Below are 19,545 nucleotides of genomic sequence, written 5' to 3' on the forward strand. Positions count from 1 at the left end.
CCTGGAGTTGTATTATGTTTCAGTCATACAACTCAGATCCAAATGTCACGACAGACGCAGCCTGCTGTTGTGTTCTTGGGAAAGACTGGGCACCCACTTGGAAAAACACAAATCTGTGCCTATAGACAAGCATGCCTTGGCAATAGCTAACTTGAGTTGAATAACTTTACCTGAATCAAAGTTTTAAAAAAAGTAAGTGATTTCATTCTCTGCTTTCATTGATTATTTCATGTCGTTCCTCAATCTCTGTCCCCCTTTTTATTACTGCCGTCGTTCTATGATACAAAATAACAAAGTTGAAGTGGCATTCACCTGACCCTTGCTGGATAATGACATATTACCGAAAATATCATCAGGCAGTGACTTCAGAAATCATGCTCAGCCGCTTTCCGAGTCATCAGTTCCCAGCATTCTCATATGGTGTAGACTGTTCTGACACCATCAGTGACAAAGCTCAATAATGTGTTTTTTTGTTATTCTTCCAGGAAAATATATACTGGCAATATATACTGGTATTATTATTGTTTTGTCCCAAGTTTTATGACATATTTGGCTTTTATGATTCAGTAAACTATAATACTCGTCATTTCAAAAGGTTCATCTTGTTTTGTTTTAGTGATTCTTGCTTTGAAATGCTAAGCCCGGACACTGATAAAAAATAAAATTAATCTCACTGGGAACACTGAATGGGAAAGGTTGTGTATTGTAAAGTCTGCCCTGATTATGGACTGTTATTAAAGAACAATATGTTTATTTCAATCACTGTGAACCACAGCCCCGTCCAGCTGAGTCACTTCATGTGCCAGGCTGAACACACAGATTGCTGAAAGTGTCCTTCCTCAGGCTGGATTTTCTGAAGCCAGTCAGTAGAGCCTGGAAGGAGGAACACAAGTTATTTCAGCTGCGAACTTGCTTCCAATTATTTCTGGAAAGGACATATTGACACCGTTAATAAAACAACAACAATCAGAGTAATAAATAGTTGTAGTAAAAAATAGTCAGGGCAGTAGCTGTGTTTGCAAACTTGACCGTCAATACTTTTGTTGAGGATCTTTTCCCTGTCCTGTTATACTCTAATTTGAGAAAATACAATATATTTTGGATACATTTTCCACCTCAACAAACCTAAATAATTCATAAAAGTTTAAGTGAGCATTAACATTAAACGCGATGTCACAAACGCATTTGTGGCAATTCCTGTCTGGACAGGGAGAGGCTGAATAAATTACAAATCACCCAAATGACTCTGTGTAGCCAAAATCCTAGCAGTGGCCCCTGCCCTGCCCTTTAACTAGGTTTCATGAAAATAAGCACAGCATTTGCATTATCACTGGAAGACAGACAACACCAGTGAATCTAGGCTCCATAGAAAGGCTTCTCTATGCAAAATGTGTTGGCCTAACAAACTTAGAAATGAGCCACATGTTTTAGACAGTGTAAAAATAATTATAGCCTTCTATAATTGCCTTATAAACTTTCCACTATGTCCTGGATGTTACTTCCACAGACCACAAACGGCTGTTTAATCACACATTACATCCCGACACAGGAAGAACAATTAGCATCTGAGACTTGTTACATTATGTCTGAGCAATTCTGTTTACACTTTTGGGCCAAGAGGAGTTATTTAGAGTCAAGCCGTGGCATGGCCCATCCATTTGCATAACATTATAGTTCTCTGCCAGCACCGAGATATCTCTGAGGCATGTCGCTGTTTCCATCCACAAGTGCTTACAAATACCAAAAGCAACAGCAGAGACTAATGTCCATATTTTGTCTTGCTTAACTATTTCTAAAGACAAATTTACGGATCCATCACCTTTGCTATGTTTTCATAGCAAGTCAGATTGCACTTAAAATTTGCTATATATGGTAAAAGGAGATCGAGTGACACAGTCCTCAAATTGTTTAGATAGTTTCACAGTAGGTCGTCTGGCCTGCACTTTGCTCAAAGTACAAGTCGTCTGCTTCAGTGGGAAGTGGGGTTTGTCATGATACTGAAATTTGTTGATTTTGATACAAAGTACAACCCTCGATGCCAACTTCGATTCTTTGTTAAAAAAGTTTCATTTGGCCTCTTTCATCATCTCCAGATTAGCATTATCTACATTATCTATTATCTATAGCAGTGGTTCTCAACCTGGGGGTCGCCAGATCTTGTAGATAAAAAAACATATATTTTATTAGCATATAAAATTATATTTTACTGTAGCATGTGTGTCCTATTTTACCAGAGATCCATTATTTGTTCTTAATTTGATTCATTTTATTTTAGCCATTTTATTTTAGTCTTTGTTTTTTAAGAATTATATAGGCCAGTGTCCCTATTTCTCACGGTGTGACCCGAGCAGGGGTCACGAACCACTTTAACTGTTATAATGGGGGTCGCGAGAGAACCACTGATCTATAGAATATTCAATACATAATATCAGTAGTTTGTTTATATTACCATGTAAAACATTCTAAATGCTAATACTGTAGTAGCCACTGTAGTAGCCATATAGCCAACAAACTGTGCTATTTGCTGACTGAATTTGGATGTTATTATAACTACGCCTTAATGAACAGTACTGGTTTGACATGGAGTCACTGCTGTAATAACGGTGCATTCTTTCAATGGCACCAAACAATACTTTAAATTGGGCTTTAAAAATCCTCCAAATGTATTCATGAGTCAAATATAAATTGTAAACATTGTTAGCATTGATATTATTTCATTATTTCTTTGTTATATTCAAGCTTTGTGTATCAAGTAGCTTCCTCAGAAAACAAAGTAATGTCTTTCCAATCCAGGACTAATCTGAAGTACATAGACTACAGTTTCTAAAGCCAGGGTACGACCACCAAATAAACATGTTCAAAGATGAATGTGGACTACAGGCCATAGGGGACCTGGGCCCAACATTTCATGATCAGCACAGGCACACGACATTGAAAGGTACCACCTATTAAAAGCCCCCAAAAAGTTTTAGTACCTCTCCCACAGTTTGGGAACCACTGGCAATATGTGTCTGCGTGTGGTTGATTTAATATTTACCCGTCCTGAGGTGAGCGTTGCATTGAGGTGGTCGGGGTGTGGTGTGTTTTTGTGAATTGTTAAATTAATTGTTGGTTGTTGTGGCATGTTAAGTGTGAATTCCCCTGAGGATGTGTGAGCGTGTGAAGGTGGGGTTAACTCCTGTATGTAGCAAGAAGCTTGTACTTCAGTCGCATTCAATCTACAGCAGAATGAACCCGTGCCAGCCTTTTGTACTTGTACCTACTTGTTGGTAGATGTGAGCATTTTTGACAAAACAATGTCTGTCGGGTTATGAGAAAAACACTTGTGTGTACAAAGTAGTTTTAATATCTGTTACTAACTTAACTTAATACTAAAATTAATATATTGGTATGCAATTTTATTAAAAGTGCAAAAAGTATACATCTTATATATATATATATGTATATTCAAAAGATCAGAATAAGCCAGGATCTGCACCCAATTTAACATAAACATGACAAAACTTTAAGCATTTTTAGGCTTTAATGTAGCACAGGTTGCTTTTGCTCCTATACACACATTTTTAATCAAATCAGATAAAGTATATGATCCTCAACAATAACAGATTGTGAACAGGCGCCAGATGTTTTCTATCAGCTCATTACAAACATTAGCCGTATATTTCCAATTTGTCACAAGCGAGACCTTAACAAACCTGTCATAAAATGTAAGCAGACAATCTCTTTGTGCCCTATTACTAATAAACACAGAGCAGCCTGTTAGAGAGGTGAGCCGCCTTTTCAAATGCCACACTCGTTTGGCTTATTAAATTTATTACTACACAGTAATTTATGACTTTATTACCGAATCGCTGCTCATATGGCAGGTAGTGCAAATCTAACCAAGCTTAGACTTTCTACTCCTGCAGATGACCTACAAACGTCGGCACACGCGCTGTGGTGTCCTGTCTTAACTAGCTCAAATACCTCCTTAAATGCCTTTATTTAAACTTGTGCCAAGAGTCTGCAAACAGCGGTGAATGGAAGAGGAATGAAAGTATTTGTCCAAACTGCGCGGCATACCTTGAACAAAAGCGAGAGATTACCTGAACATGTGGGCGGGCACTGGGAAGGCGCCCTGAGGCGAAGGGTTTTGTCAGCTTATTTGTACTCGCGTATCACATGCACGTTTAGCCACTCAAATGCTTTTATGGCTGTAGACGCGGCTCGGAGAAGGTAAAAAAAAAAAAAAAACATACACTGCATCCCAGACATCTCCATCCGCCATCAACATAATCTTCTGACAGAGTAATTGGACGAAGCTTTCATGGCTTTTTGAGTTTGTCTGCTCTCACTGGCCATCTGTTTTGGTAGCACCCTGCCCCCATTGGCTCACTTGTCTTGTGTGTAAGATAGATGTCATTCGAGGTCTGCACTATTTTTTAAAAACACTCTATGGACGACAAAATTGACAACGTTTTGATGCCACTGAAACTCAAGTTCTGAATTGCAGTAAACGCAATGAAAATAAACCAATGTCAGCTTTATCACACAGAAGCACCACATTCAAGGCATTTATACATTTCGAAAACACAAACAATGGTTGCGTGTCTATTGTTTAAAGACAGATTGGTCGGATTGGTTGATCTATAGAATACAGAGCACTGAGTATTTTATCACATTTTTAAAGCAGTGCTACGTAACTCATGCCCCAGACGCCATAAGCGCCACTGCAGGTGTCGTAGCATTTTGCAGTTTTCTACATTAATTGTCCGTGAGAGTAAATACTACGATTTTTTTCACTCAAACTTGATTGTAAACACTGCTTAAGTAGTGCTATCCCGCAGATAGCTTTGCCCGTTAGCCTGGTAGCTTCTTCTTCGTGATTCTGACCCAGAGGCAGTGAAGTTGCAATTGTGGTTTTCTGGCCAGAGACACCAGGGGGAGATGAAAGACCCCCCAATCATCCCATCAACGCTTGTATTACGGACTACGGAAAGGATTTATTAAGGTAAACAAGTTACTTAGTACTGCTTTAATACTTGCGGAATGAAGTTGTGCAGCCCTCGTCTACAGTGCTACGCCTGATAAAGCAGAAGAAAAGCAAAGTTTGGCTCGACTTTTTGCCAAAGTGAACTCGTGTGATGTCCTAAGGGTCATGTGAAATGTGTTAACTCATTATAGAGCAGTGCACATTCAGGTGTGAGAGCCGGACTCGCTGTCAAGTGGAAAGCCTCCGTACTCTGCATCACCTCACTGCGTCACACTGCCCAATTAGGGAGAAAATACCGCAGCATCAGAAGACCTTAAAACGACAATGCAAATTGAATACGTGTTACAGCAAATATTGATCAAGGTTTGAATTTGACAGCTGATCGTGTTTAGTTCGGACTTGGGAGTGGCACAGTGCATTTATCTTGGCTGGCTTAGGTTTGGGAAGGATTGGTAAAATTTTCCCACACCAGCCACTCTTCAGAACGGCCAAAATGTTGTATTTATTCATTCCACAAAATTGGACTTTCTGCTAATTTAATTGTTCGAAACAGACTGGCGCAAATGCAACACTTTGAAAAAAAATTGTCTATTAGATTCTGACTCATCTCTGCTGATTTTTCGCTTTTGCGTCTGTCCCTTTGCCTCTGTGCCACCTCTGAAAAATCCTCAGTGTGAACTTTGTGTGACAGAGAGAGAGAAACGCAAACCGCTCGGCTCTGCTCTTGCCATGGCAACGGACGCGACAAGAAAAGCGATCCCATACCTGTATATCTGTCGCCCTAATGGTCTGTGTGTTAGTGTAACAAGATCTGTAAAAACTCCCCTCAATGACATTGTAGCTCCCCCACTGTAACTGACCTGGGCTGGGGAGTCGCAAGTAGGATTTAGGTAAGTACTACTCGGCCTCTCTGGTTCCTGTTTGCCTTTTCCTAATGAATTCAACCAGAAGAGGCCCCCTTTTTTCCATATGGCCATCGCTGAGTGAGTTTTCTGCCTGTGTAACAGATATGTCCACTACGAGACCATTGCCAAAAATGGAGATAACTCTACTTGAAACTCCACGATAACCATTAGGGCTGCACAGTCCGGCGCAATTGAAGCAAAATCACAATTTCAATGGTTAGCAATTACATGTGCGGAAACCTTTCTATAATAAACCATGTCTGTAGTTTAGGCCTATATAATTATGTTTGGATATTAGAACTTTCGCCAAATTATGGGCAACACAATATGAAGCGGCGCAATATCCAACTTGCGACAATAAATCGGAAAATCGCTGAGGTCCTCTATGTGACTGAGATTTTCTTTATTCCATTTTGTTGTCTTGGTCCTCCATTTAGAATAATTTATGGCAACAACAATGACGCTTTAAAATGCTTTTTCACTCCAGACGTGGCAACCCAAAGTCTATATAGCTTATAAAAGTCATTGACGATTTATCATCTCGTTGCAAAGGTTCAATCAAACAAAATCCGGGACAGATCTTAGATGTACTTACAAAGAAGAGAATTTGAACATCAGCAGTAAGAAAGTCAGTATCTATTAAGCAAAGAGTAGTGTAACTCAATATTGTCTTTATAGAGTAAGCTAATGTGTAAATGGTATTTCAGGTCAATGATGTAACTTTGTACACAAGCTTTGGAGTTGTGATTGTTTAGAACCAAACTAGAACCTTGTCATTGCAGTAACTTCTTACCGGGTGCTACTTGATGTTGCTTTTAAATGTATTTTATATCTGTTGTTGGTTTAGCCTTCTTTTTACTTTATTTTACTTTCTAATGGAGAGAGGGGGTGGGATGTGGGTAGGTTTTCTTTCCTTTTGTTCAGTTTTTTTTATTTATTTGCATAATGTAATAAAACTGTGAATATATTTTTTTTTTTTTACATGACCCTTTAAGGGAGTAAGTGGAAGATGAGTTCCTTGCACCTCTCTAATCATATACATTAGCAATTTATGTATTTAGCAATGTGTGGCACCGAAGATGGACTCAGCTTTATGTCTGTATTTGTATGTGTCGTTTTTGGAATAAAACGTTTTTAATAAGAATGCAATGGGAGGGAGACAGCCAAAGTGTCCTGCACCGTAGCACTGTGCAGCTCATTACTCTTTACTATCCTGTTCCCTCTGCTGGCAAAGGCAGAAACTGCACACCTCTTACTTTTGACCAAACTTTGTATTTGTGGTGTAGTCCCTCCACTGGATTGACCCTCATCCTTTCTGTTCATTTTCTTGTGTTTCTTTGTTTGGTCTGTACGAGGGGCCTCTTTGACATCTCCCGTGGATGAAATATCAATGCGAATGACTCACTCTCCAAGTTTGGTGCCAATCATTGTCGCAAATGCCAAACCTATTATCAACAAATCTCCGTCTCAAACCTCTCACACAGTTGTTCTGGGCATCTGAAGGTAGCAAGGGGGGGGAAAACAAGCTTTTGGGTGGTTTCTAGAAGAAACTGCATTTGTTCCGTTGAGAATTAACTGCTTTTCCTCTAGGCTGTAGGAAACTAGATTTTTAATTTACCTTATAAATGACCTGGTATAGGCTGTATCCAATTTGGCAATCCTGTCTACGCGCATTTAATTTCTTCCTTAGTTGACTTAGAGCGCGAGAGGTTAGAGGGAGTGCAAGGGGATGAAACTTGTTCTTTAAATAAGAACTGCAATGTTTGTGTTATGCATGCATGACTATCAAATAGAATAAACTTGTGGTTCTGCTAACCTCGAGCATCAGCTGGTTGTCAGTTCATTATTTGCACTCCTAAAACACAACAGCCCTAACCGTTTGGTCACACTTTTCCTCGAGATGCGATAAAAGACTGTTGTGACAAGTGCAGCACACTCCAGTCGACGATCAGTTTCTCCTCTGCTTTATATATTTTTACTGTTTATGTTTAGCTTTTTCCTTTTTTTGTGTTGAATTGCACAACAGGCAAGTTCATTATGCGTGTGACTCATCCCACTAGCCCACTCCCCCTCCCCATCTGCTGCTGTGCGCTGGAAAGGGAACCGCCATTGATCACTTCTCCCCTCACACATGCACGCACACACCCCAGCCCCAACGTCACTATCGATCCACATGTTTCATGTTTTTGTGGGAAATAGGTGGCATTTCCTATTGTACCGTTTTACATGTGTTCTCTAACATTTGCTGACATTTGAATAAATCTCAAAGGGGGAGTAGAATTAAGCCAACCTTTTAGCAATCTTTTACTTTCCTGCCCTTACTTCTTAATTAATGGTGTTTACTCTTGATTGGGGTTTTCACAATGTTGGGGAGTGGGAACTCCTTACCTTGCCGAAAAAAATCCTGGGACCTTTGAATGTGCCCCATTTCCAATGTACAATGTAAAAAATAATGTGTTTAAAGCCTTTTTAACTACAGAAACTGGGTTGCCTTTAACTCCATATGAGTTTCACTATAGGTGAATATGTCATACTTCAGTTGAAAGCTATTCTGTTGGTGTGCTTTACTGGAGGCTGCACTTGCAATAATTAGGACTTTATTGGGGATAGGTGCTTGGATTGTTAAAGTAGTAGAGAGTCCCTTTATGTCCAAACAAATTTTAGCTATAGGATCCAGCAACCCAAGTCTGGATCTCATTCTACTTAATTATTGGATACATGTCTTGAGAACCAAAGCAAGCAAGAAACCGGGGGAGAACAAAAGTCCCTTGCCAGGACATCGTCCAGGCTTGGGCCCAAAAAAGTTGATATATAATAAAATGTTTTCTTGTTATTGTGAATGAAATATTAGTAAGTATTTCTTGATGGCATGATTGTTTCCTTTACTAGTTAATTTGTTCCTGTTAAAATTATCAGTTAATGTATTTATGAATTTATTTTTGGGGGCCCCATTTTAAGAATGGTGGCCCTAGATAAAGACTAGACTAAGGCTGTAGTTGACCAAAGAAATGGTTAGTTGACATGAGTCAATTCATGACTACCACAGAAATGAATCAGCTAAAGCGATGTGGGAGACACAGAAGAAACCGTTAGTGATGAAAGACATTGCCATGTAGAGGGTATTGTTTCATTTAAAAACAAAAACAAAGAACAAACTAAAAAAAATAATTCAAAGATTGTAACCAACTAATTACATTATCCAGTTAATGCTATCTTGTGCTGCTTCCGCCAAACCAAAAGTTATTCTAATTTACAACGTGGCGATGCCAGAAAAAGTCGAGGTATACTGCTACATACTAACAAACACAACATTTTTCAAAACTACACATTTAATGGATTTGTGGTGTGCTTGATCCAATCAAATGCTGCACTCCCCGAACGATTTAAACCGAAGCAATCCCAGATTAGTATCAGTGCTAATGTTATTGGCACTGTGATGTTAGTCTGGCTCTTGCTTTAATGGCCAGCCTCTTTACATTCAATGAGCTGCAGTTAGTTATTAGTTACAGAACAAAATAGATAATAACTTTATACATCTGAAGTCGTCAGGTGCACAGATACAATATCACAAGTCCTAATTACAACAGTGCCTCAGCATCTCAACTCAATTACAATTTAATGGAGTGATCTCTAGTTTTGCTCAAAGTACAGAAAAAATGTACGACTGCACAATTTTATGCTCTCCAGAAATGATCTGTAGGCTATGACCTGGGTGTAACTCTGAGTTATATTGGGTCATGCGCAGATTTTGTTGACTCCCAGGCAGCAAGTGGAGCGGCTAGTATGGAATAGACAGATCATACTAGCAATTATTAAATAAAAAAATTACTCTTTTGAAAGTTGATTATTATCACAATTATTCACATAAGTGCTGGAGCTGTTATGAATATTGAAAGAATTAGCCATTTCTAGTTATATTCAGTTACTTGAGGCATCTTCAATTTCCATTAACCTCAGTCTGCAGTCTGGATGTAAAATTAAAAGCCATTGCAGAGACAGCCGTGGCTCTGCAACCATTAGGGCTCCCACATGCTATTAACGGTCATCCAGTCAGACAGTTATAGTAAACTGTCATCATCCTTGTTCCTGTAACACAACAATTGTCCAATTGATTTGTATTCGTCAATGTATATGTAATAACCTTTTATGCCTTCATGTTTTTTACTATAGAATTATATATAGTTTAGTTTGTGTCCGATGGGGTGAAAAGTTACTTCACTAGCATTCGATTTCATTTACAGTAAATCACATCACCCACATTATCAGTGCAGATGACACATATGGATATCTGTGTCGAATATACGGAGGATCTGGGATCACAGTTTGACTTGTGTGTCAAAGCCTTTCACCTTCTGTCTTCAACACATGCACTTAAAGAACAAAATCTGTCACAATATTATGTCTACTATGTTTGATTTGTTTTGTATTCATTTATTTGGTCAATTGAACCACTAAAGCCTTTTCAAATACTATTTGATTTCTATTGATATGTGTCGTCTGTCTAAACAAGTAACTATGGAGTTCATGTTGTTGGTAACACTTGTGGCCTTGTAATTATAGTATGATGATGATTAAGATTTGTGTTGTTTGTTTGTCCCGTGTGTAGGTGGTCCTGGACATGACATTTGGAGGTGGTGGCCATACAAAGGCGATACTTAGCACCGTTCCTGAAGTCACAGTTCTGGCATTAGACCGAGATCCCACAGCAGTTTCTTTGGCCGAGGACTTGGCCAAGGAACACCCGTAAGTGATGTATTGTGGTGATGCAAAAGATCAACAGTAACACCAGTTAAAGCTTGTGTTATGAGCTGTCTAGACAAATGTTTATACAATGTCAGTGCTAATGGTTTACCAAGATCTTTCACTGTCACAGTTTAGAGCGGTGGAGGCTCAGAGCGAGGGCTGGCTTGTGGTCATTAAAACATACTGTAGGTGTGATGTAGTACTGCAGATATCTATATCTCTCACTTTTTGCCAGAGCCCGATCAAATATTGCTTGCTAAGATACAGCCCCTGAGTTCCTTTGGCCAATCAAATCCATTCCTCCTCCTTAAGTTAAAGCTTTTCTCCCCCCACGCAGAGCTGGTGGGCCAGGCATGTCATTTGTCAGAGTAAGGGCCCACGCTGCAGTGAGAGGGAGATGCTGCCTCCCACGGAGGATCTATAAGACGTGGGGGGGCAGGAAGTGAGAGAAGCCCAGAGAAGTTTAGAAGTAACAAGGGAAAAAATCGAGTCTGCAGTGAGCAGGGAGACACGAGGACACAGCGCGGGCGTGCGGGAGTGTGTGCGCGGGCGGATGAAAATGAGATGTTCCTAAGACCATGGCGTGGGAAGGAATCCTTTTACGTAGATTCTGGGGAAACCTCTCTCAGGGGAATCTGCCAGAGCAATGTGCCTGTGAGCAAGGAATGACAATTAAGGGAGAGAGCGCTCCCAAACACTGTACTCTGTCAGTAGCAATATACCCTGCTGTAAACTCTTGCACACTTACTCGTGATGCAAGTTGAGAGAACCCAGAGAAATCTAGCTATTAACCAATATTATTGGAAGCCTCAGTAAAAGACCCAGCCTGCCTACGCAGAGCATCTGCACAACGGGTGAGGGATTTTCTCTCCCCTGCACTCTGTGTCATGAACAATGTCTAACCTTGGCACAAACTGGTGTGTTGGCGTGAAGCTCACCCAATGTTAAAGATCCATTTATCTTTTTAAATACACCATTTTTAAAAGTTACTGTATATTCTCTCTCTCGTTCATATCATTCACTTCTGACTTCTGTTGGCCTCTTCATTTCTCTACGCTTTTACCCAGTCAGTCCTTCTCATCTAGTGCTGTGGCTGTTAGCTTTGGCTGCAATGTAAAACCTTACACCAGGACATCTTTCTTTGTAGGAATGTGATGTATCTTTAATGGTAATGTGCACACTGGGCATTAGGGCAGGGCGATATGGCCTAAAATCTCTATCACGATATAAAAAAGAAATCTCACCATAACGATATATTTGACGATGTAATGGACAACAGACAAATTACTTCAAAATTCCAGCTTACGCCAATTTGGAAGATATTTATTTTTTACTTTTTCAGAGCCATGCTAATTTCCTCACAAATATGATCTACTCAAGCATATTTACATCCTTCATTTCATGTTATTGTTTGAGCACCTGCCCCTGTTTTTATTATAATTATATCGTGTCCATAGCGATATAAAAAATTACGGTATCAAAAAATGATATTGCAATAACGATATACGATGCGATATGGCCCACCCCTACTGGGCGTGTACTGGTAAACGTTATTTGCTCATATTTGAGATGTTAACCATGAGCCCAAATGACTAGGGATGGGTACCGAAACTCGGTATCATAGTTATTAACAGGCTGCTGTGTTGCTGCTCTAATCACGCACGCTCAAATAAGCACTAAAACGGCTCTCTCTGCTCTCATGGATGCATTCGCTGCATTGGATCTGTTCAGCCTCGCTCGTATAGGGTAGAGAGTTCCAGAGTCGCGGTGTAGAGTAGCTGAAGGCTCTGTGGCCCATGGTGGACAGATGAGTTTTCATTTGGGCTCAGCCCCAGAGCTACAGCCAAATCTAACCAACAAGTGATTAACATCTTAATCCATCTTAATCTGTGATTTACTAGATAATTAAAAATATAAATAAATGTATTTTAGATTTTGGTCCATATTTGTATTTTAACTCCCCTATGTTAAGTGTATGCTCAAATTGAAAACAAATTAGGCCCACAAACATGAATACAGGCCTAGGCTACATACAGTGTCTAAAGTACTGACAAGAGTACCGTTAAAGTACCGGAGTAGTATTATCGATAAATCCTTAACGATACTCATCCCTACCAATGACTGCTGTCTTTTCACAACAGCCAATATAGTATTACTGTTAGTTGTCTTTATAGCAAAGTTCTGTACTTACTGCTGTCTTCAACACAGCCAAGTCTCTTTATGGGGCTCAGGGCAGAGATGAAAATATTCAGCGCCTATCAATCAAATTTGTCACACACGACTCATAAGAGTAAATCTTGAAGCATGTCTGTTTTTGGTAGGTGACACAGAAAAATGTGAGCTTTACAGTCATGTTTCCTGTTCTACTTATTACCAAACGGACCATTCAATATCCTTTGAACAAATTTGAAAAAGAGGGAGACACACTTGAAAAGTGAATGTTGGTTCAGTGTTTGTTGGCTCATTTTCCCTTTGCCGGACTGTAGATATTTTCATCACCACTCCCCTGCTGAAAGCAATCAATCAGCATCTTGTCTTAGGCTTCAGTGACGCAGGTAAAGGAGCTGAGCAGGTCAACACAGGGGAATATTTCAGGCTTGATTTGTGAAGAGGCAGCATCGCAGACATGGAGCATGCGCTTAAAGACAGTCTGCTGTGAGAGAGAAAGATCTTCATGTCCTTACGTGGTGTACTCTTACCTCCGATGAGCTCGAGCAGCAAATGGACTTGCTGCGAGAAGTGTTTTAGTGTCAAACGTGATATTAAGAGTGCTAGGGCCTTACAACAGGGGAGAAAACATGAATATGCCAAACCACTTAAACATTTGAAGCGACATGAGAAAACAGATTTTTACATATGGTATCATTTTATGAGTGTGCAAACATCATTTACATGTACCCAAAGAGTCAAGACATTCATTTTGAGAGGTGGAATATATTTGACTAGAATTTCAGCACATTACAGCTATTTATTGAAATGGTAAAATTATCCTTAGCCACAAGGGGTCACAAGTCGGTGTACATTTTGTGCCACAACCTGTGTTTGTGGAGGATTTCTGCATAAAACTCTTCTCTTTTTCTTTTGTTTTTATTAGTTGACCAAAATATCTGGAGGTTTACAAAAATATTACTTTGACCACAATGATGATAAAATATTTTAGCTGATGAAATTGACACTGAAGCAAACACCAAACCACATGAAAGTGCCTGTTTGTCGTTTACCCGCGTCAATTTACAAGGGGATAAAATGGGAAGAATCTAATTTTACTCAAAACCGAGTCACGATTATTAAATAAAGCATTGTAGCCAAATCAGTCTTTATTGTTGGCCATGACTGTTTTTGAATTACATTAAGTATTTTAGATTAGTTTCCATATTCTTACCCCTGACTTAATTGACCAAGCAGCATACTGCCCAGTCCAAAACTTTTTTTTATAGTCCTAACTCGTGCTGCCATCCTCCTTATTTCAGCTTTGTTCGTGGCATTTCACAAGTCCTCCGCTTCAATCTGCACAGTTTGGGTTTTGCCATTGGCTCGATGTAGTGACGTGCCAGAATAACAAAAGTTTGGCTACGTGATGTCAATGTTGTTGAGAGTGGTATGGCTACAAATAGCTGTGAACCCACGGTCAGCCCCCGACACGTTCGCCAGTGAAACTTGTCCTGTTTAATAATATAAGACGTTACATAATGCATTTATATCTTCATCTCTGTCAAAGGCACATAAAGACGTTAATAATTTAGACTTGTTACATAACAGTTTTGCATATTTTTATATCTCTTTGTGCCATAAAAAACAGGTTTGATGTTAACGATCTGGTTGTCATGCATGTGTGGGCAAGCAACACGGTTCTCTTACAACTGTCTAATAATATCTACTTTGTTTTGACCTTTGCCTGTCAATTAGAATGAATAGGTGACAAGTCTTTGATGTTACGGCTCCAATCAGGTTTTGAAGCTGAAAGTTTAGCCTCTTAACCCCCGCCTGGACCGAGACTCCAGTCAGGACATTTTCTCCAGTCAGGCTTTACCCAAGTCTAAAAGGAAAAAAAAAAAAAAGCATCGAAATAGCAGCAAAAACGAGGATGAAACGCAACACAAAAGTGACATAAAAGCAGTGGAAAAAATGAGAAAAAAGTTACAGAAACGTGGTGAAAACATAACAAAAAAAGCAATGAAAAAATAGTAATGATAAAGCACCAAAAACAGACAGAAACATGACAAAAAAGTGTCTAAAACATAACAGAAAAGCAATGTAAAAAAGCGATGAAAAAGCAGCCAAAAAGCCACAAAATTGGCAAAAAAGTGACACAAAAAAGCAATAAAAATGCAACTACAACGTGGCAAAAACGCTTAAAAAAATGTAACAAAAATTTGGCAACTCTGTGACAAAGTTACCATCACTTTTGCAGGTCTTAGCTTTCAAATGAGGCGTTGCTCTGTTGCTCTCCAGTTGAGAATCTTTTAGATCTGGGTAAAGCCGAACTGGAGAAAACGCGCTCGGTTCAGGCGGGGGGTAACGAGTTAAAAGTTGTACCAATTCCAAACCGCTCAGCAACAGAAAATACTTGAGTCAGTGATTACAATTTCCCCCCATTGTCTTTTACGATGAAAGAGTAATTAAGTACAACAAAAGCTCAGTTGTATTTGGGGATTCAAAGCCATTAAAACCACTTGAAAGTTTATCAGACGAGCCCAATCGCTGAGCAGATGTTGTTAAGGTAGCCAGCATATGGACAGTGGCGACTAGAGGAGCACTTGACGTCTAATGTATAGATGCTCAGTCCTGTTGCTTTCTTCTGCCGTCATCTCTGTTCACACAATGTTAAAAGGTCACATGAAAAATGCATGACCGCAGCCAGAGGATCTCTCTGCTGCTGCATGAGGAAGTAAGAGCTCGTCAGACATTTTGCGAGATGTTGGAGAGACTGAAGGACATAAAAAATACAACTTTGAACTCGGGGGTGGTAAAAATAAACGTCTTATTCTACATTTTATATTCTGACTTTTGAGTTTCTGGCAATATTTGTACAATCATCAGATGTGTACATGTGTCTGATGTATTGTTCTTTTTGTTTTTTTCCCCCCTGTTTGTCGATCAAGACTATTGAGGGTTTTATGCCATGTACAGTGGGAGGAAAATGTATACGTGAACGCTTTGGAATTTCTCACATTTCTGCCTAAATTCATAAAACGTGGTCTGATCTTCATCAAAATCATAAGAATGAATAAACAGTGTCTGCTTAAAGTAATACCACCAAACATTTACATTTCACCATATTTTTATTGGCCATAACATGTAAACATTCACAGGACAGGGAGGAAGAAGTAAGTCAACCCAGGAATCTCACTGAACGGCAACAGTTTTGTGAAGAGGAATGGTCTAAGATTAACTCTGATTATTGTGACAGTCTAATCTGCAACGACAGAAAAGCAGTCATTGCTGCAAAAGAAGGGTCAGCCAGATATTTAATACAAGGGTTCACTTACTTATTCCACGCTGTTGTGAATGTCTCAGGTTTTTCTGCAAAATATCTTGATAAACTTGTGAATTCATTTTTCTATTGATAATAGCACGTTGTCCAGGCCTGAGGCAACAAAACAGCCCCGCACCATGATTCTCCTGCTCCATACTTCACATTAAGGATAGGATTTTGATGTTGGTGCTGTTCCATTTTTCCTCCACACATGACGTTGTGTGTTCCTCCCAAACTATTCAACTTTGGGTTAATCAGTCCACAGAATATTTTGCTGATGGTGCTGTGGAGCATCCAAATGCTGTTTCGCAAACCAAAGTTTAGGCGGAACTACTTAATAAAGTATCGATACTTTGAATTGCAGCACAAAGTATTGCGATCCGATATATTTTGTCCCAGGCCTAACCTTTGGCTACTTTTCTGAGCTCTGGTATCCTGCCCCTCCTCCAGATAAGTCGCAAGATCTTCAACATGTTTGTATACCATATATTATGTACTGCAGTCAAGCACATTGAGTTGCTTGAAAAGCACTTCATGGAAAAAAGTAAGAATTGACTAAAGCCCATCTTAACAGTACAGGGAACATAATATTTTTTTTTGCCTTCTGTTTTTATTGTACCAATTTGTTTTGTGTACAGCAACTGTGCACAGAATATGTGAACATTGTCCTTTCTCTGTATTGCAATAAGTATGTTTTCCTCAATAACTTTGCTATCCTGTCTTTTCTCCAGTGGCCGAGTGACACCCTTCCTGGGCCGGTTCAGTGAGCTTCAGTCACTGCTGTCCCACACTAAGATCAGGGAGAGGAGTGTGGATGCAGTGCTTTTGGATGCCGGATGTTCCTCGATGCAGATGGACCAGGCTCATAGAGGATTTGCTCTAAGCAAAGACGGGCCGCTGGACATGAGGATGGACGGAGACAGGTCCGGGCACACATAATGTAATGTGCAATAAGCTGTCATTGTCAAAAGTACATTGACCATAGACAAATGGCATTAATTAAAAAAAAAAACACACAATTTGCTTGGTTGGATCTCACAAGATTCCAAGTAGAACTTCAATATGCAACAACAAGCTTTTTTTTTTGAGCTGATCAGAAGTTTAGGACCACATGCCTTTAAAAAGCCAAATCAGTGTAAAAATGTGGATTCAGTGTCATTTTCTGTCAGGTATTCACACTAGGGCTGAACGATATATCGTTATCGTATCGATACTGAGATGCAAACATTCAAGATATTAATATCAAAAAAGCAACGATATAAACAATATATAAACTCACGTGTAAGATGTAAACAACTGGAGCGCAGGCTGAGGGAAAGCTGCAGCGCTGGTCCACTTTGACACAGATTTAGCCTCTTTTCAAACCTCCTGTGACTATTTTTGGAAACAGGGTTAGCAACAAATGTTGTGCCCAGGATTTTAATAAAAACCCATCGTGTCCAGAAAGTTTTCTCAAAGCACATCCTAGCGGCTCTCCTGTGCAGGTAAGTCCCACACCTCAAAATAACTCCTCCGATCTGCACGAGCGTCTTGTCTCCTCCCAGGTCTGTTGTATGACAGATCACAAACACAACAGCCTTTTACACGCAACAACAACACATAATCCGAGTCCGTGCAAAATGAAAGTAGAGAAATCTGCTCTGACATCGATGTCAGTGTTCTGCTAATTGTAGCGGCTTCTTGTTGTCTTCTTGTCAAAATAAAAGCCGTCAACGTTCCAGCCGCTGGGAGAGCTTTATTGTGAAATAGTCAGAATATCACTTATTTTATTTTATTTTATTTTATTTATTTGACAGGGACATGCACAGGAGCATTAATCAGCATATGAAAAGATGCTTTGTATCAGACTTTAGCTCTAATTTCCATCTGCAGTCCCCGAGACAGACAATTACAAAACACTACAAAAAGCATAAAACAATACAGTTCATAATATTTACAGACAGTATTTACATTTTATATACAATTTTTAGAAAATATATTTTGTTAAAGGGAAAACTTCCTCTATAGTCTATACCCTCCGATAGTAGCAGAAGATTTAGGCCTGTGTCAGAGGGTTGACCACCACTAGCAGAACAAACATATTTCACCACCTGAAACAACACCATTGCATGCCGTCTGAGGTCCTGTTTGGTCTGAAGCCAGACATGGTTAACAAGCTAGTGTTCCTGGCAAAGAATCTGTAGAAGTTGTGGTGTAACGACCTCTGTTCTCTTGCCTTTTCTGCATACTGTTATGTTGTCTTATGAACAATATAAGATGTTGCACTTCAATGCAGTTTCAACGCCTTACCTTCCACCAGCTGCTGCATTTATTGGTTATTTATTGTTAAAGCAGAGCTGCAGTAAAATGTTTTAATTTTTGATTGGTGACTTTGTTAATGTTGATGACTGACAGTGAGCTCTCATCAATAAAACTGCACTCTTTTGTCCATCCATCCATCCATTTTCTTCCGCTTTATCCGGGGCCGGGTCGCGGGGGCAGCAGTCTCAGCAGAGATGCCCAGACTTCCCGATCCACGCACACTTCCTCCAGCTGTTCTGGGGGGACCCCGAGGCGACACCAGGCCAGCTCGGAGACATAGTCCCACCACCGTGTCCTGGGCCTTCCACGAGGTCTTGTCCCACTAGGACATGCCTGGAACACCTCCCGCGGGAGGTGACCAGGAGGCATCCGGTCATTACCCAAATCTCATGACCATAGGTGAGGGTGGGAACGTAGATCGATCGGTAAATCGAGAGCTTCGCCCCCCGACTCAGCTCCCTCTTCACCACGACAGATCAATACAGCGACCGCATCACTGCTGACGCCGCACCGATCCGTCTGTCGATCTCACGCTCCATCCGCCCCTCACCCGCAAAAAGCAGAGATGAGATCCTGAGGCTCCCAAACCGGACACCCTCCGGCCCCTGGCTGCACCTAGAAATTCTGTCCATAAAAGTAATGAACAGAACCGGTGACAAAGGGCAGCCCTGGCGGAGACCAACACCTACCGGGAACAGGTCTGACTTATTGCCGGCAATGCGAACCAAGCTCCTGCTGCAGTCATACAGGGAACGGACAGCCCTTAGCAGAGGGCCCCGGACCCCATACTCCCGGAGCATCCCCCACAGGGCACCACGAGGTCGAACGCTTTCTCCAGATCCACGAAACACATGTGGACTGGTTGGGCAAACTCCCACGAACCCTCGAGCACCCGATGAAGGGTATAGAGCTGGTCCAATGTGCCACGACCAGGACGAAAACCGCATTGTTCCTCCTGGATCCAAGGTTCAACTATCGACCGGATCCTCCTCTCCAGCACCCTGGAGTAAACCTTACCGGGGAGGCTGAGGAGGGTGATCCCCCTGTAATTGGAACACACCCTCCGGTCCCCCTTCTTAAAGAGAGGGACCAACACCCCGGTCTGCCAATCCAGGGGCACTGTCCCCGACTGCCACGCGATGTTGCAG

General features: G+C 40.5%; 1 protein-coding gene across 1 annotated transcript in view; it reads left to right on the forward strand.

Moving 5' to 3' along the window:
* Positions 1 to 19,545, forward strand: part of mettl15 (methyltransferase 15, mitochondrial 12S rRNA N4-cytidine) — a 63,705-nt gene that overhangs the window by 32,680 nt on the left and 11,480 nt on the right. The window contains exons 2-3 of the mRNA XM_079555334.1: positions 10,484 to 10,620; positions 16,828 to 17,019. Of these exons, the coding sequence (XP_079411460.1) occupies positions 10,484 to 10,620; positions 16,828 to 17,019 (329 nt within the window). The remainder of the gene's footprint in view (positions 1 to 10,483; positions 10,621 to 16,827; positions 17,020 to 19,545) is intronic.

Source organism: Gobius niger (genome assembly GCF_951799975.1).
Source record: "Gobius niger genome assembly, chromosome: 4".
Classification (NCBI taxonomy): Eukaryota; Metazoa; Chordata; class Actinopteri; order Gobiiformes; family Gobiidae; genus Gobius; species Gobius niger.